The 16,693-nt window shown below is 38.7% G+C and overlaps 1 protein-coding gene across 1 annotated transcript in view; it reads right to left on the bottom strand.

Moving 5' to 3' along the window:
• The window catches only part of LOC149529103 (putative aldo-keto reductase 1), a 108,362-nt gene extending 91,976 nt beyond the window's left edge, over positions 1 to 16,386 (bottom strand). Inside the window, exon 1 of the mRNA XM_089808347.1 lies at positions 16,069 to 16,386. Coding sequence (XP_089664473.1) covers positions 16,069 to 16,125 — 57 coding nt within the window. The 5' untranslated portion in view covers positions 16,126 to 16,386. The remainder of the gene's footprint in view (positions 1 to 16,068) is intronic.
• Positions 16,387 to 16,693: the final 307 nt, after the last annotated feature.

The raw sequence follows: 16,693 nt of genomic DNA, 5'->3' as shown, positions 1-16,693 counted from the left end.
CAGTGCGCATGGTAGGGACATGCAATTTCAGTCAGCAGTAATTGTTCAAGGCATGTAATGTCCCCACTTTAGCAGTTGACCAAGTGTGTGCGCATTAGCCTAATTCTACATGGTCCCGAGGGCTAACTGTAATGTCCCCATCTTATTAGCATCTCAATGGAGTTCTTAGCCTTTACATTCTCCGAAGGCTAAGTGGAGAAATAAGGAGAAATTGATTAAATTCATTTATTATAAAGTTATTAAATAAATTAAAATTAAAAGGTGACTTTATATTTAATTAATTTTATTAAAAGTGACTAAAGTTAAATAGATTAATTAAAAGAATCTTCTAGAAGGAGGTCCATCTATTGGAGGAAAAGAATAAATAGGGAGGGCAGTCTCATTGTTAAGCATCAAATGTGTTGTCATCTACTTTTCCGGATTACTTGTGGAGTCAAGGGTTTCTGCAGTTGCTATATTGATCGTTGGGAACGAACACTCCCATTGATTTGCATAACTGAGGTGGTGAAATATCTTCCGAAGGGTTGCGGCTATTGGAGAAGACAAATCAGTCTTTTCATTGTGTCAAATTTGTGGCCTGGGGCCAGATTTGTGGAGTAAGGAATAAGTTGGATATTGCTATATTAACTTTGCTACATTACCACTGCTACAGTAACTTGCTACAGTACCACTGCTATAGTGATGCTGTTATAGTGTCGTCGCTGCAGTGATTTGCTACAAGAAAATTTAGATTTTTGGAGCAATTCCAGGTTTTTATCTATTACATTTTGCATTGTTTGAGAGTAGATATTTAGGGCATTGGTAGGGTTTGTAAAATCTGTTGTAATTTGATTTATATCAGAATTTGTTGCCCTAATAACTTATTGTTAAAGATGCATATTTTCTCATTTGTAACCCATGTTTATATGTTCCAATAAAAATAAAAAATATTTGCATCACCATTGTTGGTTATTTGGAGTTTGCAAGCATATCTCTTTTAGTTTGGCATTTTGGAAAGAAATCAGAATTTAGATCTGCAATATATCCCTTGTGTGCAAAGTTTTTGGCAAAATTCTCAAGTTAGAAATCAGGAAATTAAAATCAAACTTGCAAGGGATATTACATTGATATCAAAGCTAAATCCTGTCATCCTGAGGCTTTAGCAATCACATGCAGCCACTTGAGGTTGGCTCTCACAAATTGTACACTCACAGGCGCGCTTTGTTTGATAGGGAACAAGAATTTGGCAGGTAGCTAGACACCATTGGCGACAGGCAAGAGAGTAGCCCACCAAGAGACCATAGGAATGAGGATCAGGAAACAAGGGAATCTTTTAGAGCAATGGTTATAGGACAAGAGCGGATGGCTTAGCCTTTGCACGCACTCACCACCATGGTTGAACACATAAACCCATAAGACAGACAAAATCAGGAAAAAGGGGATTGCAGGAGTGCAGTGGGATCACCTAGAGCTCATAGAACTCTTTCCAAAATAGCAGATAGAGCCACACGTCCTACCTTTGTTAGAGAAGAACCAGTACAAGAGCCAACAAAGGAAGCTAAGGATGGGACATTTGCAGATATCCTTATGGCTACTAATGATGAATGGGAATTATTGGCACTACAGGTACGAGAGAGAATGACTTTTAAGAGGTTTGTGAACCAAAGAAGAGAACATTGTCATGCAGTCAGACAGAATAGGAGACCTCGTGGTGAGGATAATGAATTAAAGTGGGCTATAGGGAAGCTTTCCTTGACTACATTTGATGGGAGTAGCAAAATGACATCGCAAGCTTGGATTCACAAGCTTGATACCTCCTTAGCATTGAGACCTATGACAGAAGTGGAGGCAATAAAATATGTCATGCTACATTTAGAGGGAGTTGCACATGATTGATGGTACCATGGGGTGGTTACCCTTCAGCATAACCAAGTGACCTCATATCAGGACTTCGTGGACAAGTTAGCAAAGAGGTTTGATAAGAAGGATCAAAAAGTCTACTTCAAGAAGTTGGCCCAGTTGAAACAGACAGGCAGATTGGAGTATTTCATTAGTGATTTTCAGAGGCTATCCATTATGGTGCCAAATATATCAGATAGGAGATTAGTTGTTTTGTTCACGGAGGGATTATCCGAACCACTGAAGGGTTGGGTAAAAGCCTTTGATCCATTCAATTTGCAAGAAACAATTAAGAAGGCTAGAAGTATGGAACAAGCAGCCCCAGTAAATAAATTTCAGTCAAAGGGTGCAACATCTAGCAAAGACAAACCATTCTTCAAGAAACCTAAGACGAATGAAACAAAGGCTAAAAATAAAGATAAATCATTTGCTCCTTTGGATAGAGAGACATTGAATGATTTAAGGAAGAAAAAACTTTGCTTTTATTGCAAAGGACCCTATGACATGAACCACAACTGTCCTTTGAGGCCAAAGGGGAAAGCAAACAAGGTTATGTGGGTTTATTATGAGGATTCCAATTCTGAAAATTCAGACCAACAATCTGAAAATGAGGAATCAATTGAAAAAAAGCAAGGCACAGATGACACAGGTGATGAGAACACTGAGGGTAGACTTAAGGAGGCCCGTCTCACTAGTGTACAACAAGAGGGATCATTCAAGATGAGAGGGGGATTGGCTGGTCAGCGAGCTATTACTTTGCTTGATACAGGTGTTACTCGCAATTTTATTGATTCCAGATTGATTGAGAGGCGTGGGATACAAACAGAGCAATTTGAGAGTCTGAGAGTGAAGATAGCTGATGGCTACATCCTCAAATGTGACAGGAAGATTATAGGTCTGCCCCTAAAGATCAACAATTTTGATTTCAAAGCAGATTTTTATGTTGTTAACATGGGTGATATAGATTTGATCTTGGGTATGACTTGGTTACATGACATAGGGGAGTTCACTTTCAATTTGAGAGATATGGAGATGAAGTTTCTGTCAGAAGAAAGACCCATATACTTAAGGCCATTCGTGACAGTGGGTTTAGGATGATGTCTTGTAGATGCATGGAGAGCTTGTTGAGACATGACCAAGTTGAGTGAACAGCCCGTTGCACTTTAATGCCATCACAAGGGCAGCAAAAATCAAAATATCACCCAAACATACTAGAACTAAGAATCAAGCACTACAAGGTTTTCAGTGAAATACCACTAGGTAGACCTCCAGATAGAGGTATTGAGCATATTATTGAGTTAGAGGAGGTTGCTAAACCCATCATGATCACACCCTACAGGCATCCAAAGAGATTGAAGGATGAGATCAAGAAAACCATCAAGGAACTACTTGCTATGGGGCATATTAGACCAAGTAAGTCGCCTTTCGCTAATGCCATCACAAGGGCAGCAAAAATCATAATATCACCCAGACATACAAGAACTAAAAATCAAGCACTACAAGGTTTTCAGTGAAATACCACCAGGTAGACTTCTAGATAGGGGTATTGAGCATATTATTGAGTTAGAGGAGGGTGTTAAACCCATCATGATCACACCCTATAAGAATCCAAAGAGATTGAAGGATGAGATCAAGAAAACCATCAAGGAACTACTTGCTATGGGGCACATTAGACCAAGTAAGTCGCCTTTCACTTCTTCTATGGTTTTGGTGAAGAAGGATGGAACTCTTAGGATGTGCATAGATTACAGGGTCCTGAACAAGAAGACTATTAAAAATAAGTACCCCATCCCACGGATTGATGAGTTATTAGATGCGCTACATGGAGCATGTTTCTTCTCCAAAATTGATTTGAGATCAAGCTATCATCACATACGAGTCAGAGAGTAGAATATAGAGAAGATGGCATTTAGATGTCATTGTGGCCATTTTGAGTTTGTAGTGATGCCATTTGGGCTACCTAATGCTCCAGCTACTTTTCAATCCACAATGAACATGATTTTTCAGCATTAGTTGAAGAAATTTGTGTTAGTCTTCTTTGATGACATCCTAGTGTAGTAGGACATGGGATGAGTATGTGGGGCACTTAGACACTGTGGCGAGCATTCTGAGCAGGGAGCCCTTGTATGCAAAGAAGTCCAAATGTGATTTGAGATTATCAGAGTTATTATATCAAGGTCACATTATCAGTGCTCAGGGAGTACGCATAGATCCTAAAAAGATTTGTGCTATTATTGAGTGGCCTACTCCAGTGAACCTAACACAATTGAGAGGATTTTTGGGGTTGTGTGGGTTCTACAGGAGGTTTGTTAGTGGATATTCCAGGCATGCAGCACCCTTGACAAACTTGATGAGAAAGGGGGCTTTCTTATGGATTCTTGAGGCACAGGAGTGTTTTGATAAATTCAAAGAGTTGATGACTTCTTGTCCAATGCTAGCATTACTAGATTTTAGCAAACCTTTTGAGTTGCACTATGATGCATCTGGTGAAAGTGTTGGAGCAGGGCTTATGCAATACAAGCACCCGATTTCTTATGAGAGTAGCAAGCTCAAGGGGCCTAAGAGGAGCTTCAACATTTATGATAGGGAAATGTTGGCCATAATGCATGCTTTGGCTAAATTCAAGCAGTATTTAGTGGGTATCAAATTCAGCATAAAAACTGACGACAATAGCCTGAAACATTTCCTGGGGCAGCAAGATCTTAATGACAAGTAACAGAAATGGGTAAGTAAATTACAGGCATATGATTTTGATATTACCTATTTCAAGGGGACACAGAATGAAGTAGTAGATGCCTTGTCATGAAGACCCCACTTGAGCTTGATGATGGATATATCAGAGGATTGGAGACATTTGATCCTTGTAGAGTATGCAAAGGATACATTGGCATCGAGATTCATAGATGGATCGATCTAGAATAGTGATTTCACCCTTGTGAATGAGATCATCATTTACAAAGGGCACATTTATTTGGTGCCAGGGTCAGAGGTGAAGAGGATGGTGTTGAGAGTTTATCATGACTCACCTATGGCAAGACATCCAGGTTCTTACAAAACCTACTAGCAGATTTGTGAGCGTTTTTTTTGGAAAGGGTTCAAAGATGAGGTGTTGCAATATATTAGAGAGTGTCCTACTTGCCAACAGAATAAACAAGAGCAGTCTTACCCAGCCATCTTACTTAAGCCACTTATGATTCCTGACAGGAAGTGGGAGTGTTTATCCATGGACTTCATCACAGGACTGCTGAGAGCCCAAGGTAGAGACTGTCTATATGTTGTTGTTGATTGGCTTACAAATTTTGCCTGCTTCTTCCCAATCAACACTACGTACACTACTACAGAGGTGGCAGATTTATTCTTCAGAGAGGTATTTAGGTTGCATGGTTTACCTTGGAGCATTGTCAGCGACAGGGATAGCAGGTTTATGAGTCACTTCTGGCAGGAGTTGTTTAGATTGTGCGAGACAGAGCTCACTCCGAGTACTAGCTACCACCCCCAGACAAATGGTTAGACAAAGATAGTGAACAAATGGGTGGAGGGTTACCTCAGAAATTACATAGAAGGGCAACAAAGGGCTTGGGTTAAGTGGATATATCTATGTGAATATTGTTATAATTCCACTTATCACATGTCTATCCACATGACACCATTTATGGTCTTGTATGGTTATGAGGCACCCAGCTTTCTTGATTTGTTGATGAGTGGTAGTAGAGTGCCTAGTGTTGGAGCTTTGCTACACGAAAATCAAGATATCATGAGGGCCCACAAGGAGAATATTCAGAGAGCAAAACCAGCAAAAGCAATATGCAGATTAGAAAAGAGTTGAAAATTCATTCGAGGTAGGAGACATGGTGTACTTGGTGCTAACCTTATAGAGTCTACACTAAAGAAGAATGGTGTAAGAAAGCTAGAGCCAGAACATTATGGACCCTTCAGAATCATTAGGCATATGGGTGAGGTAGCTTATAAGTTGAAGTACCAACTAATAATAAGGTCCATAATCTTTTTAATGTGTCACGCCTCAAGAAGGCATTAGGATAGGACATCGTGTGGTCCTTTTCACAATTCTACCTCCCTTAGATGATGAGGGTAAGTTGAATTTTGTACCTAAGGCTATATTGGATATTAGGGAGAAATAGTTGAGGAGACAAGTTATCAGGGAATATTTGATCAAATGGAAGGACTTGCCAGTTGAGGATGCTACTTGGGAAGGTGAGAAAGTTTGCAGCATCCGGAGTTAAGACATTGCTTGAGGACAAGAAATTTCAGAGAGGGCGGATTGTAATGTCCCCATCTTATTAGCATCTCAGTGGAGTTCTTAGCCTTTACATTCTTCGAAGGTTAAGTGGAGAAATAAGGAGAAATTGATTAAATTAATTTTTTACAAAATCATTAAATAAATTAAAATTAAAAGGTGACTTTATATTTAATTAATTTTATTAAAAGTGACTAAAGTTAAATTAATTAACTAAAAGAATCTTCTAGAAAGAGGAACTAAATATTATTATATTTCTTCTAGAAGGAGGTTCATCTATTGGAGGAAAAGAATAAATAGGGAGGGCAGCCTCATTATTGAGCATGGAATGTGTTGCCATCCACTCTTCCGGATAACTTGTGGAGCCAAGGTTTCTTGCAGTTGCTACATTGATCATTGGGAACGAACACTCTCATTAATTTGCATAACTGAGGTGGTGAAATATCTTCTGAAAGGTTGTGACTGTTGGACAAATCAGTTTTTTCATTGTGTCAAATTTGTGGCCTAGGGCCAAATTGTGGAGTAAGGAATAAGTTGGATATTGCTACAGTAACTTTGCTATAGTACCCCTGCTACAGTATCGCTTCTACAGTAACCTTGCTACAGTGACGTTGCTATAGTGTCGTCGCTACAGTGATTTGCTATAGGAAAATTCATATTTTTGGAGCAATTCTAGGTTTTTATCTACTACATTTTACATTGTTTGAGAGTAGATATTTAGGCCATTGGTAAGGTTTGTAAAATCTGTTGTAATCTGATATGTATCAGAGTTTTATATCAGCATTTGTTGTCCTAATGACTTATTGTTGAAGATGCATATTTTCTCATTTGTAACCCATGTTTATATGTTCCAATAAAATACAAAAAATATTTGCATTGCCATTGTTAGTCATTTGGAGTTGCAAGCATATCTCTTTTGGAAAGAAATCAGAATTTAGCCATGCAATAAATCCCTTGTTTGCAAAGTGTTTGACAAAATTCTCAGGTTAGAAATCAAGACATTAAAATCAGAATTGCAAGGGATATTACACTAACCAAGGGTTTAAAGGAATCCTAGAGTGTTTTGGCCTAGTCATCTCCAGTTTGGGCCAAAACGGAGTTGATTTACTCAGTCTCAGGCATACTTACTATTTTTAGTATGTCAGCAGGACACATGGGAGGCTAATTTAGGTGATTGGATTTGATACTCCTCGGCGAGAGCTTTCCAACAAGCTATCACTCATATTGTTCGGAGTCCAATAGCTAATATATTTTTATGCCCAAAGTATTATTAAAGTAACATTTAATTTAGTTGTAAAATGTTAAAGTATTACTTTAATATTAAATTTTATGAGAATGTGTGCAAATCAAAAGGGGAACCTAAAGGGAGACATAAGTGAATATTTTAATATGTTTTATATTGCGCATATTTTATCCGACATTGCTCATGAGAGTTGAATTGAGCCTTGGAGAAAGAATAAAAGAGAGTGATAGTGGCTTCATTCGGCAAGTTGAATATGAGAAGGAAATTCATGTGTGAGTTGCAAATCCGTTCTTGGCACTAGAGGACGTCTATCCTCTCTTGTGACATTCTAGACGTCATTTTCTTGGGGTTTAGCCTTTGGACTTCATTGCTATCAGCTTCATTAATAGGCAAATTGGGCGCATTTCCAGCTACAAGCAGGTTGGATGCTTGCTCATATCATTCCCGCTTCTTGTTCGATGCTTATGTGATTCTAAATGGATAATTTTATGAGGCTCTTGGACTGATTGAAGACAAGTTATACTGTAGCAGCACTATAGCGTAGCACTATTCACGTTACTGTAGTGCAACACCATTCACGTTACCGTATCATGACACTATTGATGTCACTGTAGCACGGCACTATTCATGTTACTGTAGCAACAAGAAGGGAAGTCATTACTGGAACATTATGTTGTAATGCTAGAGTAATTAGTGAATTGAAAAATCTGTTATGTTATTCATTTTATTAGTTTGAAAAATGATATTATTTCAGCAATAGTTCAATCTTCAGTTTACAAATTATAATAAATTCCTTCTTGTTCATGTTATGTGATTTCAAATCTATGCAAAGACATAAAAACAAACAAATATTTTACTTCTAGAGCCATAAAGGGGTTTAAACATTGGATACAAATTAGTTGACTAAATTCCTATCAGCAATTGGTTTAGTTTTTGGGCATTTCTAGGGTGCATATTACAATGGTATCAGAGCCTTTAAGTCTGGCCATCCTGTGGAGGCCTTACAAGGAATTTGGAACAGCTAGAGGGAAAAGTGTTTGACAATATGTCAAAACATTAAAGTCAGTGATAAAACAGGTCAAGAATATATGTTTAAGCATGCGACAGAGACCATTAACTTCCCCCATACCAGAGTAAGACAACAAAGATTCAGACTCACAGAGCAAGCAGTCTCGTTGAACCGTGCAGGTGGACATAGAACCCAGTCATACAGACACAGAGGAGATATTCTTTGAACAAGACGACAGTATGGGTGACTAAGATGATAGGAATATAGGACTAGGCGGAGGCAGGAATGCCGGTCCAAATTAGAAGGAGGTAATGTTAGACAGTTACTGGGTACATTAGAGCAGGGGCAGCATATGCAATAGGAGCAGAATAGGCAAATGAATATGATGTTGCAGCTTATGGCTAGACAGATGGGCATCAATATTAATCTAGGCGATGCAAACAACGAAAACAATGATAATAATGGAAGTCGAGGCAACGTCAACGGTCCTGAGAATAATATCAATGGTAATAATGATGGACAAGGCAATAGTGGGAATAAGGCTGATAACTTTAGACATATTGCACGCCTAGCTCGAGACACGAGCTCGAGGCCTATTCTACCTACATTCCCACCTAGAGATCCAGTTCAACTAGTGAACAAACCGTAAATTACCGAGTTACAAGTTTTGTTCAGGAGGAACTGGGAGGCTGGCAGACCAGAGTTTCAAGCAAATATTTCCCTCAGAGATTATATGGACTTGAAGATGAGACACGTGCCTAGAGCAGGAGGGAGGAATCAAAACTTTGAGTTGAGAAGGAAAGTTGGAAAACAAACTTTACCTTATTATGATGCTTCGGGGAAGATGACTGCACAATCCTGGGTACAGAAGGTAGATACATACTTGCAGCTGAATCCTATGCCTGAGGAGGAGGCTATCAAGTATGCGGCTATTCATTTGGAGAGCTCAATGCATGAGTGGTGGCACCATGGCATGGTATCCTTGGGGCATAATCAAATCACATCCTACGAAGAGTTTACTGAGAGGCTCATAGAGAGATTTGATACCAAAGATCCTGAGTTACAGTTTATGGAGTTGGCACAACTCAAGCAGTGGGGGTCAGTTGAGACCTATATCAGTGAATTTCAAAGGTTAGTTGTGTGGGTTATAGATCTTTTAGAGAGGAGATTAGTAGTGTTGTTTATGGATGGACTCTCCTCTCTGAAAGATCTGTAACCCACACAGCTAACCTTTGAAATTCACTGATATAGGTCTCAACTAACCCCACTGCTTGCGCTGTGCCAACTCCGTAAACTGTAACTCGGGATCTTTGGTATCAAATCTCTATATGAGCCTCTCAATAAACTCTTCACAGGATGTGATTTGATTATGCCCCAAGGTTACCATGCCATGGTGCCACCACTCATGTGTTGAGCCCTCCAAATGAATAGCTGCATACTTGATAGCCTCCTCAAGCATAGGATTCAGCTACAAGTATGTATCTACCTTCTGTACCCAGGATCGTGCAGTCATCTTCCCCAAAGCATCATAATAAGGTAAAGTTTGTTTTCCAACTTTCCTTCTCAGCTCAAAATTTTGATTCCTCCCTCCTGCTCTAGGCACGTGTCTCATCCTCAAGTCCATATCATCTCTGAGGGAAATATTCGCTTGAAACTCCGGTCTGCCAACCTCCCAGTTCCTCCTAAACTAATTATGGATGGGTCAAGGGGCATGACCCCACTACATTACAGGAGGTCACTAAGAAGACTTGTGACTTAGCGCCTTCTTCCTTTAAGAGCAGATTTCAGCCTAAGGATTCACATACGAAGAAGGATAAGGATAAGGACAAAAAACCTTTTTACCAGGATGCACAGCCAAAAGGGGATAATAGGAAGTTGGATTATGACACCCTGAATGAGTTGAGGAAGAGGCTATGTTTTCATTGTAGAGAGCCTTGGGACTCATCTCATAAGTGCCCTCTCAAGGCTAAGGCAAATCAAATGGAGAATTTTTCAATGGAGGTGTCACAGTCAGAGGGGAAGGATCTGCACTCCAATTCGGATGAGAGTAGCACTCCAAAGGAGAACATCATTCCTAAGGATGATAGGTCATGGGCATGATTGACGAGGGCTCAAAAGGAGATCACATTTAGGATCAAGGGTACTATCTAGGGGCAGAAAGTGATCTCTCTCATTGACACTGGGGCTACATATAAATTCATAGATGCACGGTTGGTAGCCACGAGGGGTTTACAGACCGAGGAGCATGTTGGGTTTAGGGTCATGGTATCTAATGGTAACAAATTATTATGCACTCGGAAGATATCTAATCTTCACATCAAGTTTGAAAATGGCTATGAGTTGGAGGATGAGTTCTATGTAGTGGACATGAGAGACTATGATGTCATCCTTGGCATGACATGGATGGCCTTGCTAGTTGAGTTCACAATCAACCTAGTAAAACAGGTGATGAGATTCCAGCATGAGGGCAAAACTATTGTGCTCAGAGGACTTTTGGATGGGAGTTGCAGAGTAGTCTCCCTGAAGAGAATGCAAAGATTTTTTCGGCATAATGGCATAGATTAGGCAGTTGAATGTTTCATTATGCCAACTCCACAGTAGCCACAGGTAAAGAGTCATCCACCAGATATCCAAGAGATAATTGACAAGCACACCAAAGTATTTGGCAATATTCTGCATGGGGTTCCTCCTGATAGGGGGATAGAGCATGTTATTGAGCTTGAGGAGGGAGCCAAACCAGTCATGATTACTCCTTATCGTCATCCTAAGAAACACAAGGATGAGATAAAGAAGGCGATTAAGGAGCTATTGGAGATGGGGCACATTAGGTCTAGCGAAAGCCCTTTTGCTTCAACAATAGTTCTAGTGAAGAAGGATGGGACGATGTGCATGTGCATCGATTATAGGGAATTGAATAAGAAAACAATAAAAAAGAGGTATCCCATTCCTAGGATTGATGAGTTGCATGGTGCATACTTCTTCACCAAAATTGATTTACAATCCAAATACCACCAAATCAAGATAAGAGTAGAGGACATCAAAAAGAAAGCCTTCCGATGTCACTATGGCCACTTCGAGTTTATGGTTATGCCATTTGGGCTAACCAATGCACCCGTCACATTTCAAAGTTGTATGAACCAGGTGCTCGGGGGGCAGTTGAGGAGATTCATCTTGATCTTCTTTCATGACATCTTGGTCTTCAATAAGACCTGGGAGGAGCACTTGTAGCATTTGGAGGAGGTGTTATCTATTCTGGATAGAGAGTCATTTTATGCCAAGGAATCAAAATGTAAGTTTGGCATTACCGAGCTACTTTACCTTGGGTATATCATTAGTGCAGATGGTGTTTGGGTTGATCCTAAAAAGATTAGAGCTATTGTGGATTGGCCTACTCCTACAAACCTTACACAGCTTAAGGGGTTCTTTGGTTTATGTGGTTTTAATAGGAGGTTTGTTAGGGGACTCTCACAGATTGTCGCACCTTTGACAAATTTCACCAAGAAAGGACCCTTCATATGGACAGAGGCAATGCAGAGATGTTTTGACTACTTCAAACAGGTGATATCATCTTGTCCGGTTCTAACTCTACCTGATTTCACGAAGTCATTTGATCTTCAATGTGATGCTTCAAGAGACGGGATAGGAGCAATATTGATGCAGGAGAGACACCCCATTGCATTCGAGAGTAGGAAGCTCCGAGGAGTTGAGAGGAGTTATTCTATCTAGGACAGGGAAATGTTGGCCATAATGCATGCATTGGCCAAATTCCGATCATATTTGGTAGGTGGACATTTTGCGATCAAGACTAATCACAATAGTATTAAATAGTTCATGAGCCAGTGTGATCTTAATCATCGGCAGCAGAAATGGGTTACTAAATTGCAGGCTTATGACTTTAATATAAAGTTTGTCAAAAGTAAGAAAAATGTGGCGGTTGATACTTTATCTCAGAGACCTCACTTATGTGCTTTGGTAGAGGTTTCAAGAGATTGGAAAGATTGAATTGCAGTGGAGTATGCAAGAAATGATTGGGCTTCTAGGATAGTTGCAGGCACCATTCAAGATGATAGGTATGCGGTGTTGGATGGGTTAATCAGATTTTAGGACAAGGTTTATTTGATCCCTACATCACAATTTAGAGAGGAGATTCTGAGGGCATTTCATGATGCACCTACAGCTGGGCATCTAGGGGTCTTCAAGACCTACAAACAGATCCGAGAGCGGTTCTCATGGAGAAGGCTCACAGATGATGTTCAGAGGTATGTCAGGGAGTGTGTAGTTTGTCAACAAACTGGGGAGAACACACATTTCTTGTAGGTTTACTACAGCCCTTGCCCATTCCGAACAGGAAATGAGAAAGTATTTCTATGGACTTCATCACTGGTTTACCACAAGTGCAGGGAAGAGATTGTATTTGTGGTGGTAGATAGATTGACAAAGTTTGCTCACTTCTTTGCTATTCCTTCTACTTATACAACAACTCAGGTGGCAAATTTATTCTTCAGAGAGGTTTTCAAATTGCATGGAATACCGAAATTTATTGTTAGTGACAGGGATAGCAAGTTCATGAGCACCTTTTGGGAAGAGTTGTTCAAACTGTGTGGTACAAATCTTACACCTAGTATGAGTTACCACCCTCAGAAAGATGGGTAGACGGAGATATAAATAAATGGGTGGAAGGCTATTTGCAGAACTATGTGATTGTGCAACAGAGAGCATGGATCAAGTGGTTACACATGGGGGAGTATTGTTACAATACCACATCACATGACCATCAGGATGACTCCATTTCTGGCATTGTATGGGTATGAAGCACCAAGCTTCATGGATTTAGTTTTAGGGAACAAACGAGCGCCCAAAGCCAAAGACCTATTGCAAGATAGTTAGGATATCTTGAGAGTGCTCAAGGAGAACATACAATAGGCTCAAAATCAACAGAAGTTGTATGTTGATCAGCATAGGGTAGAGTGCAGTTTCGAGGTAGAGGATATAGTGTATTTGGCCTAGTCATCTCCAATTTGGGCCAAAATGGAGTTGATTTACTCAGCCTCACGCATACTTACTATTTTTAGTAAGTCAGCATGACACATGGAGGCTAATTTTGGTGATTGGATTTGATACTCCTCGGCGAGAGCTTTCCAATGAGCTATCACTTGTGTTGTTCGGAGTTCAATAGCTAATATATTTTTATGCTTAAAATATTATTAAAGTAACATTTATTTTAGTTGTAAAATATTAAAGTGTTAATATTAAATTTTATGAGAATGTGTGCAAATCAAAAGGTGCGCCTAAAGGGCGACATAAGTGAATATTTTAATATGTTTTGTATTACGCATCTTTTATCCCACATTGCTCATGAGAGTTGAATCGACCCTTGGAGAAAGAATAAAAGAGACCGTTAGTGGCTTCATTTGGCAGGTTGAATATGAGAAGAAAATTGATGTGTGAGTTGCAGATCTGTTCTTGGCATTAGAGGACGTCTATCCTCTCTTGTGACATTCTAGACGTCATTCCCTTGGGGTTTGGTCTTTGGAATTCATTGCTATCAGCTTCATTAATAGGCAGATTGGCCGCATTTCCAGCTACGGGCAAAGTGGGTGTTTGCTCATATCATTCTCGTTTCTTGTCCGATGCTCATGCCATTCTGAAGGGATGATTTTATGAGGACCTTAGATTTATTGAATACAGATTATACTGTAGCAGCACTATAGCGTGACAATATTCATGTTACTGTAGCACGGCACTATTCATGTCACTGTAGCACAACACTATTCATGTTACTGTAGCAGCAAGATGGGAAGTCATTACTGGAACATTATATTATAATGCTAGAGTAATTAGTGAGTTGAAAAGTCTGCTATGTATTTGATTTTATTAGTTCGAAAAATAATATTATTTCAGCAGTAGTCCAATCTTTAGTTTGCATATTATTATAAATTCCTTCTTGTTCGTGTTATGTGATTTCAAATCTATGCAAAGACATAAAATCAAACAAACATTTTACTTCCGGAGCCATAAATGGGTTTAGACATTTAACAAAGAAATAAAGGGTTGGATGCAAATTATTTAACTAAATTCCTGTCAGCAGTTGGTTTAGTTTTTGGGCATTTCTAGGGTGCCCATTACAAGGCACTTCACAATTTGAAAACATTAAGCATTAGTCATTAAATGGATCGACACAATTATATTCATGTAGCATATATTATGGCCACATCTCTCCACCCAACTCATAAACACACCACATTATTAGTCAGTCTCTATTCAACCAATACAATTTAATTCCTAGAATGAACTTTTGGGACAAAACAATTCTGCTCTGTTTAAAAAGGAAGCAATATATTGTTGTTTAGTCTATAACTACAATCAAGTCTTCTGAGATTAGCTATCCCAATATGACTATACAAAACATATAGTTTTTTGTTGATATTAGCTATAATTTGTTGTGATATTAGCTATGTTGACAAACATAATGAAAACCCTAATAATCAAGACAAATCAATATATGTTGCATGTGGAAAATGTGACAAAGTGAACTTAGTATTGGACACCACTTTCTATTTAACTTAGCGGTTGCAATGGAGTAGCTATGATCACAAAGAAGTGGAAACCCTAATGTTCAAGACAAATCTATATGCATACTCGTAGTATTGGGAGGCACCTAATTATACTACCACCAAGGCATCCATACCACCCTACTTCCAGTGGATTTTGAACTTGTGATCTCTCTTTCAAGACTAAAAGTTCTCCACCACTACACCAACTCAGATTGTACAATTTACCAATATAAATAGAATCTCATTTTGTACTATTTACCTAGATATTTTTATAGTCGATTGTAATCTAATCTCACTGCCCATGATTTAGTCTTACATAATAAATCAAAGCTCTACCTCGCAACATATTTCAGAGTAGAAAGGAAGCAGGAGATAAAGGTTAGGCAAATTTCAAAACCGTGACATGTCTTGTCTGTCATTTTCAATCTATATAAAATTCATATCCCAATACAAATCACGTTAAAACATATGGAATATTCCCACCCACACTTGGACAAAATCATAACCATAATTGGCTCTATAAAATGGTCATGGCAGATTATACATTGGACTCTTAACTGCTATTAATTTGCTTGAATCTCTTATTGGGAATTGAAAGAACATAGATTCAATTTAAGAAAAACCAAGATTATCCATATTAGATTGATTAAAGTATCTATCAATCAATTCAATTGGAGCAACATGAAATTCAAACTTGCCTTTCCACCCACAATTTTAGGGTGCTGGCTAAGCTGCAGACAAACTGTGTCAAAGATCAAAGGAAAAAAAAAGTCTAAGCTTTTTGTTTTTTTCCAGATTTACGAAAAACACAATAATTTTTTCTCAAATTCTTTGCTGTTTTCGATGACAAAATATACAGATCATAAACAACAAATGTTGAAAATTTTAGAAAAATCCATTATGTTTTTATTTTTTGAATTTTGGTCAACAGTGCATATCATGAACAACAAATATTGAAAATTTCAAAAAAAGTCCATTATGTTTTCGAATTTTTTTAATTTTTGGTCAACAGTACATTTTGTCTTGAGCTAGCTGCATCCCAATTTTAATGACAAAAGTTTACTTGTACTTATCATCCTCTGATTCGAGAAATTATCACTACTGAACCTCTAAGGTGTTTTGAGATTACCTCGAAGCCTTGGGCGCCAAGTTTTCGAGGGGGGGCGATAAGCGAAGAACCCTCCATTACTACTAAAGTCGGGAGATTTCTTTCGTGGGATTAATGGGTTATGTGCTGATCTGCAACGGCGCACAGATTGTTGACTTTCGTTTTGTTTGTTTCGGGTGTCGAATTTTGGTGATGGACGGCTCAAAGATGCTTAGTTAATCCAGGAGATTTCTGCGCTGAAAACATAACATTCTGAGAATGAAGTGAGAATCATATTGCGGACACGTTTTCACATCTTAGAACATTGCATTGTGAGGAAAAATATCTATGTAAAAATATATCTTAATTGAAAACTAATCTTATTTTATAATTCATATGCAATCAGTATTAAATGCTTAATCTTAAAAGATATTGTCCATGTGTATTCAAAATAAATATTAAATGCTTAATCTTAAAAGATATTGTTCATGTGTATTCAAAATAAATGTTATGTCAAAGGGTCCTTGGTCTACTTTTGAAGTTGAAAGGTTCACAAAGAGCCTACTAAGGATCAAGTTTTGTTGAGTGCAAGGCCCCCAATATCTAAAAGAGATGAAGTTGGGATTTTGCTTCAGGCGAATTTGGTGGTCAAAATTAAGTATTGATT

The sequence above is a fragment of the Cupressus sempervirens genome, chromosome 11 (genome assembly GCF_028749045.1).
Source record: "Cupressus sempervirens isolate cs-2001-9-10 chromosome 11, ASM2874904v1, whole genome shotgun sequence".
NCBI lineage: Eukaryota > Viridiplantae > Streptophyta > Pinopsida > Cupressales > Cupressaceae > Cupressus > Cupressus sempervirens.
Note: the sequence above shows the minus strand (reverse complement) of the source record. Positions and strands in the feature narration are given on the sequence as shown.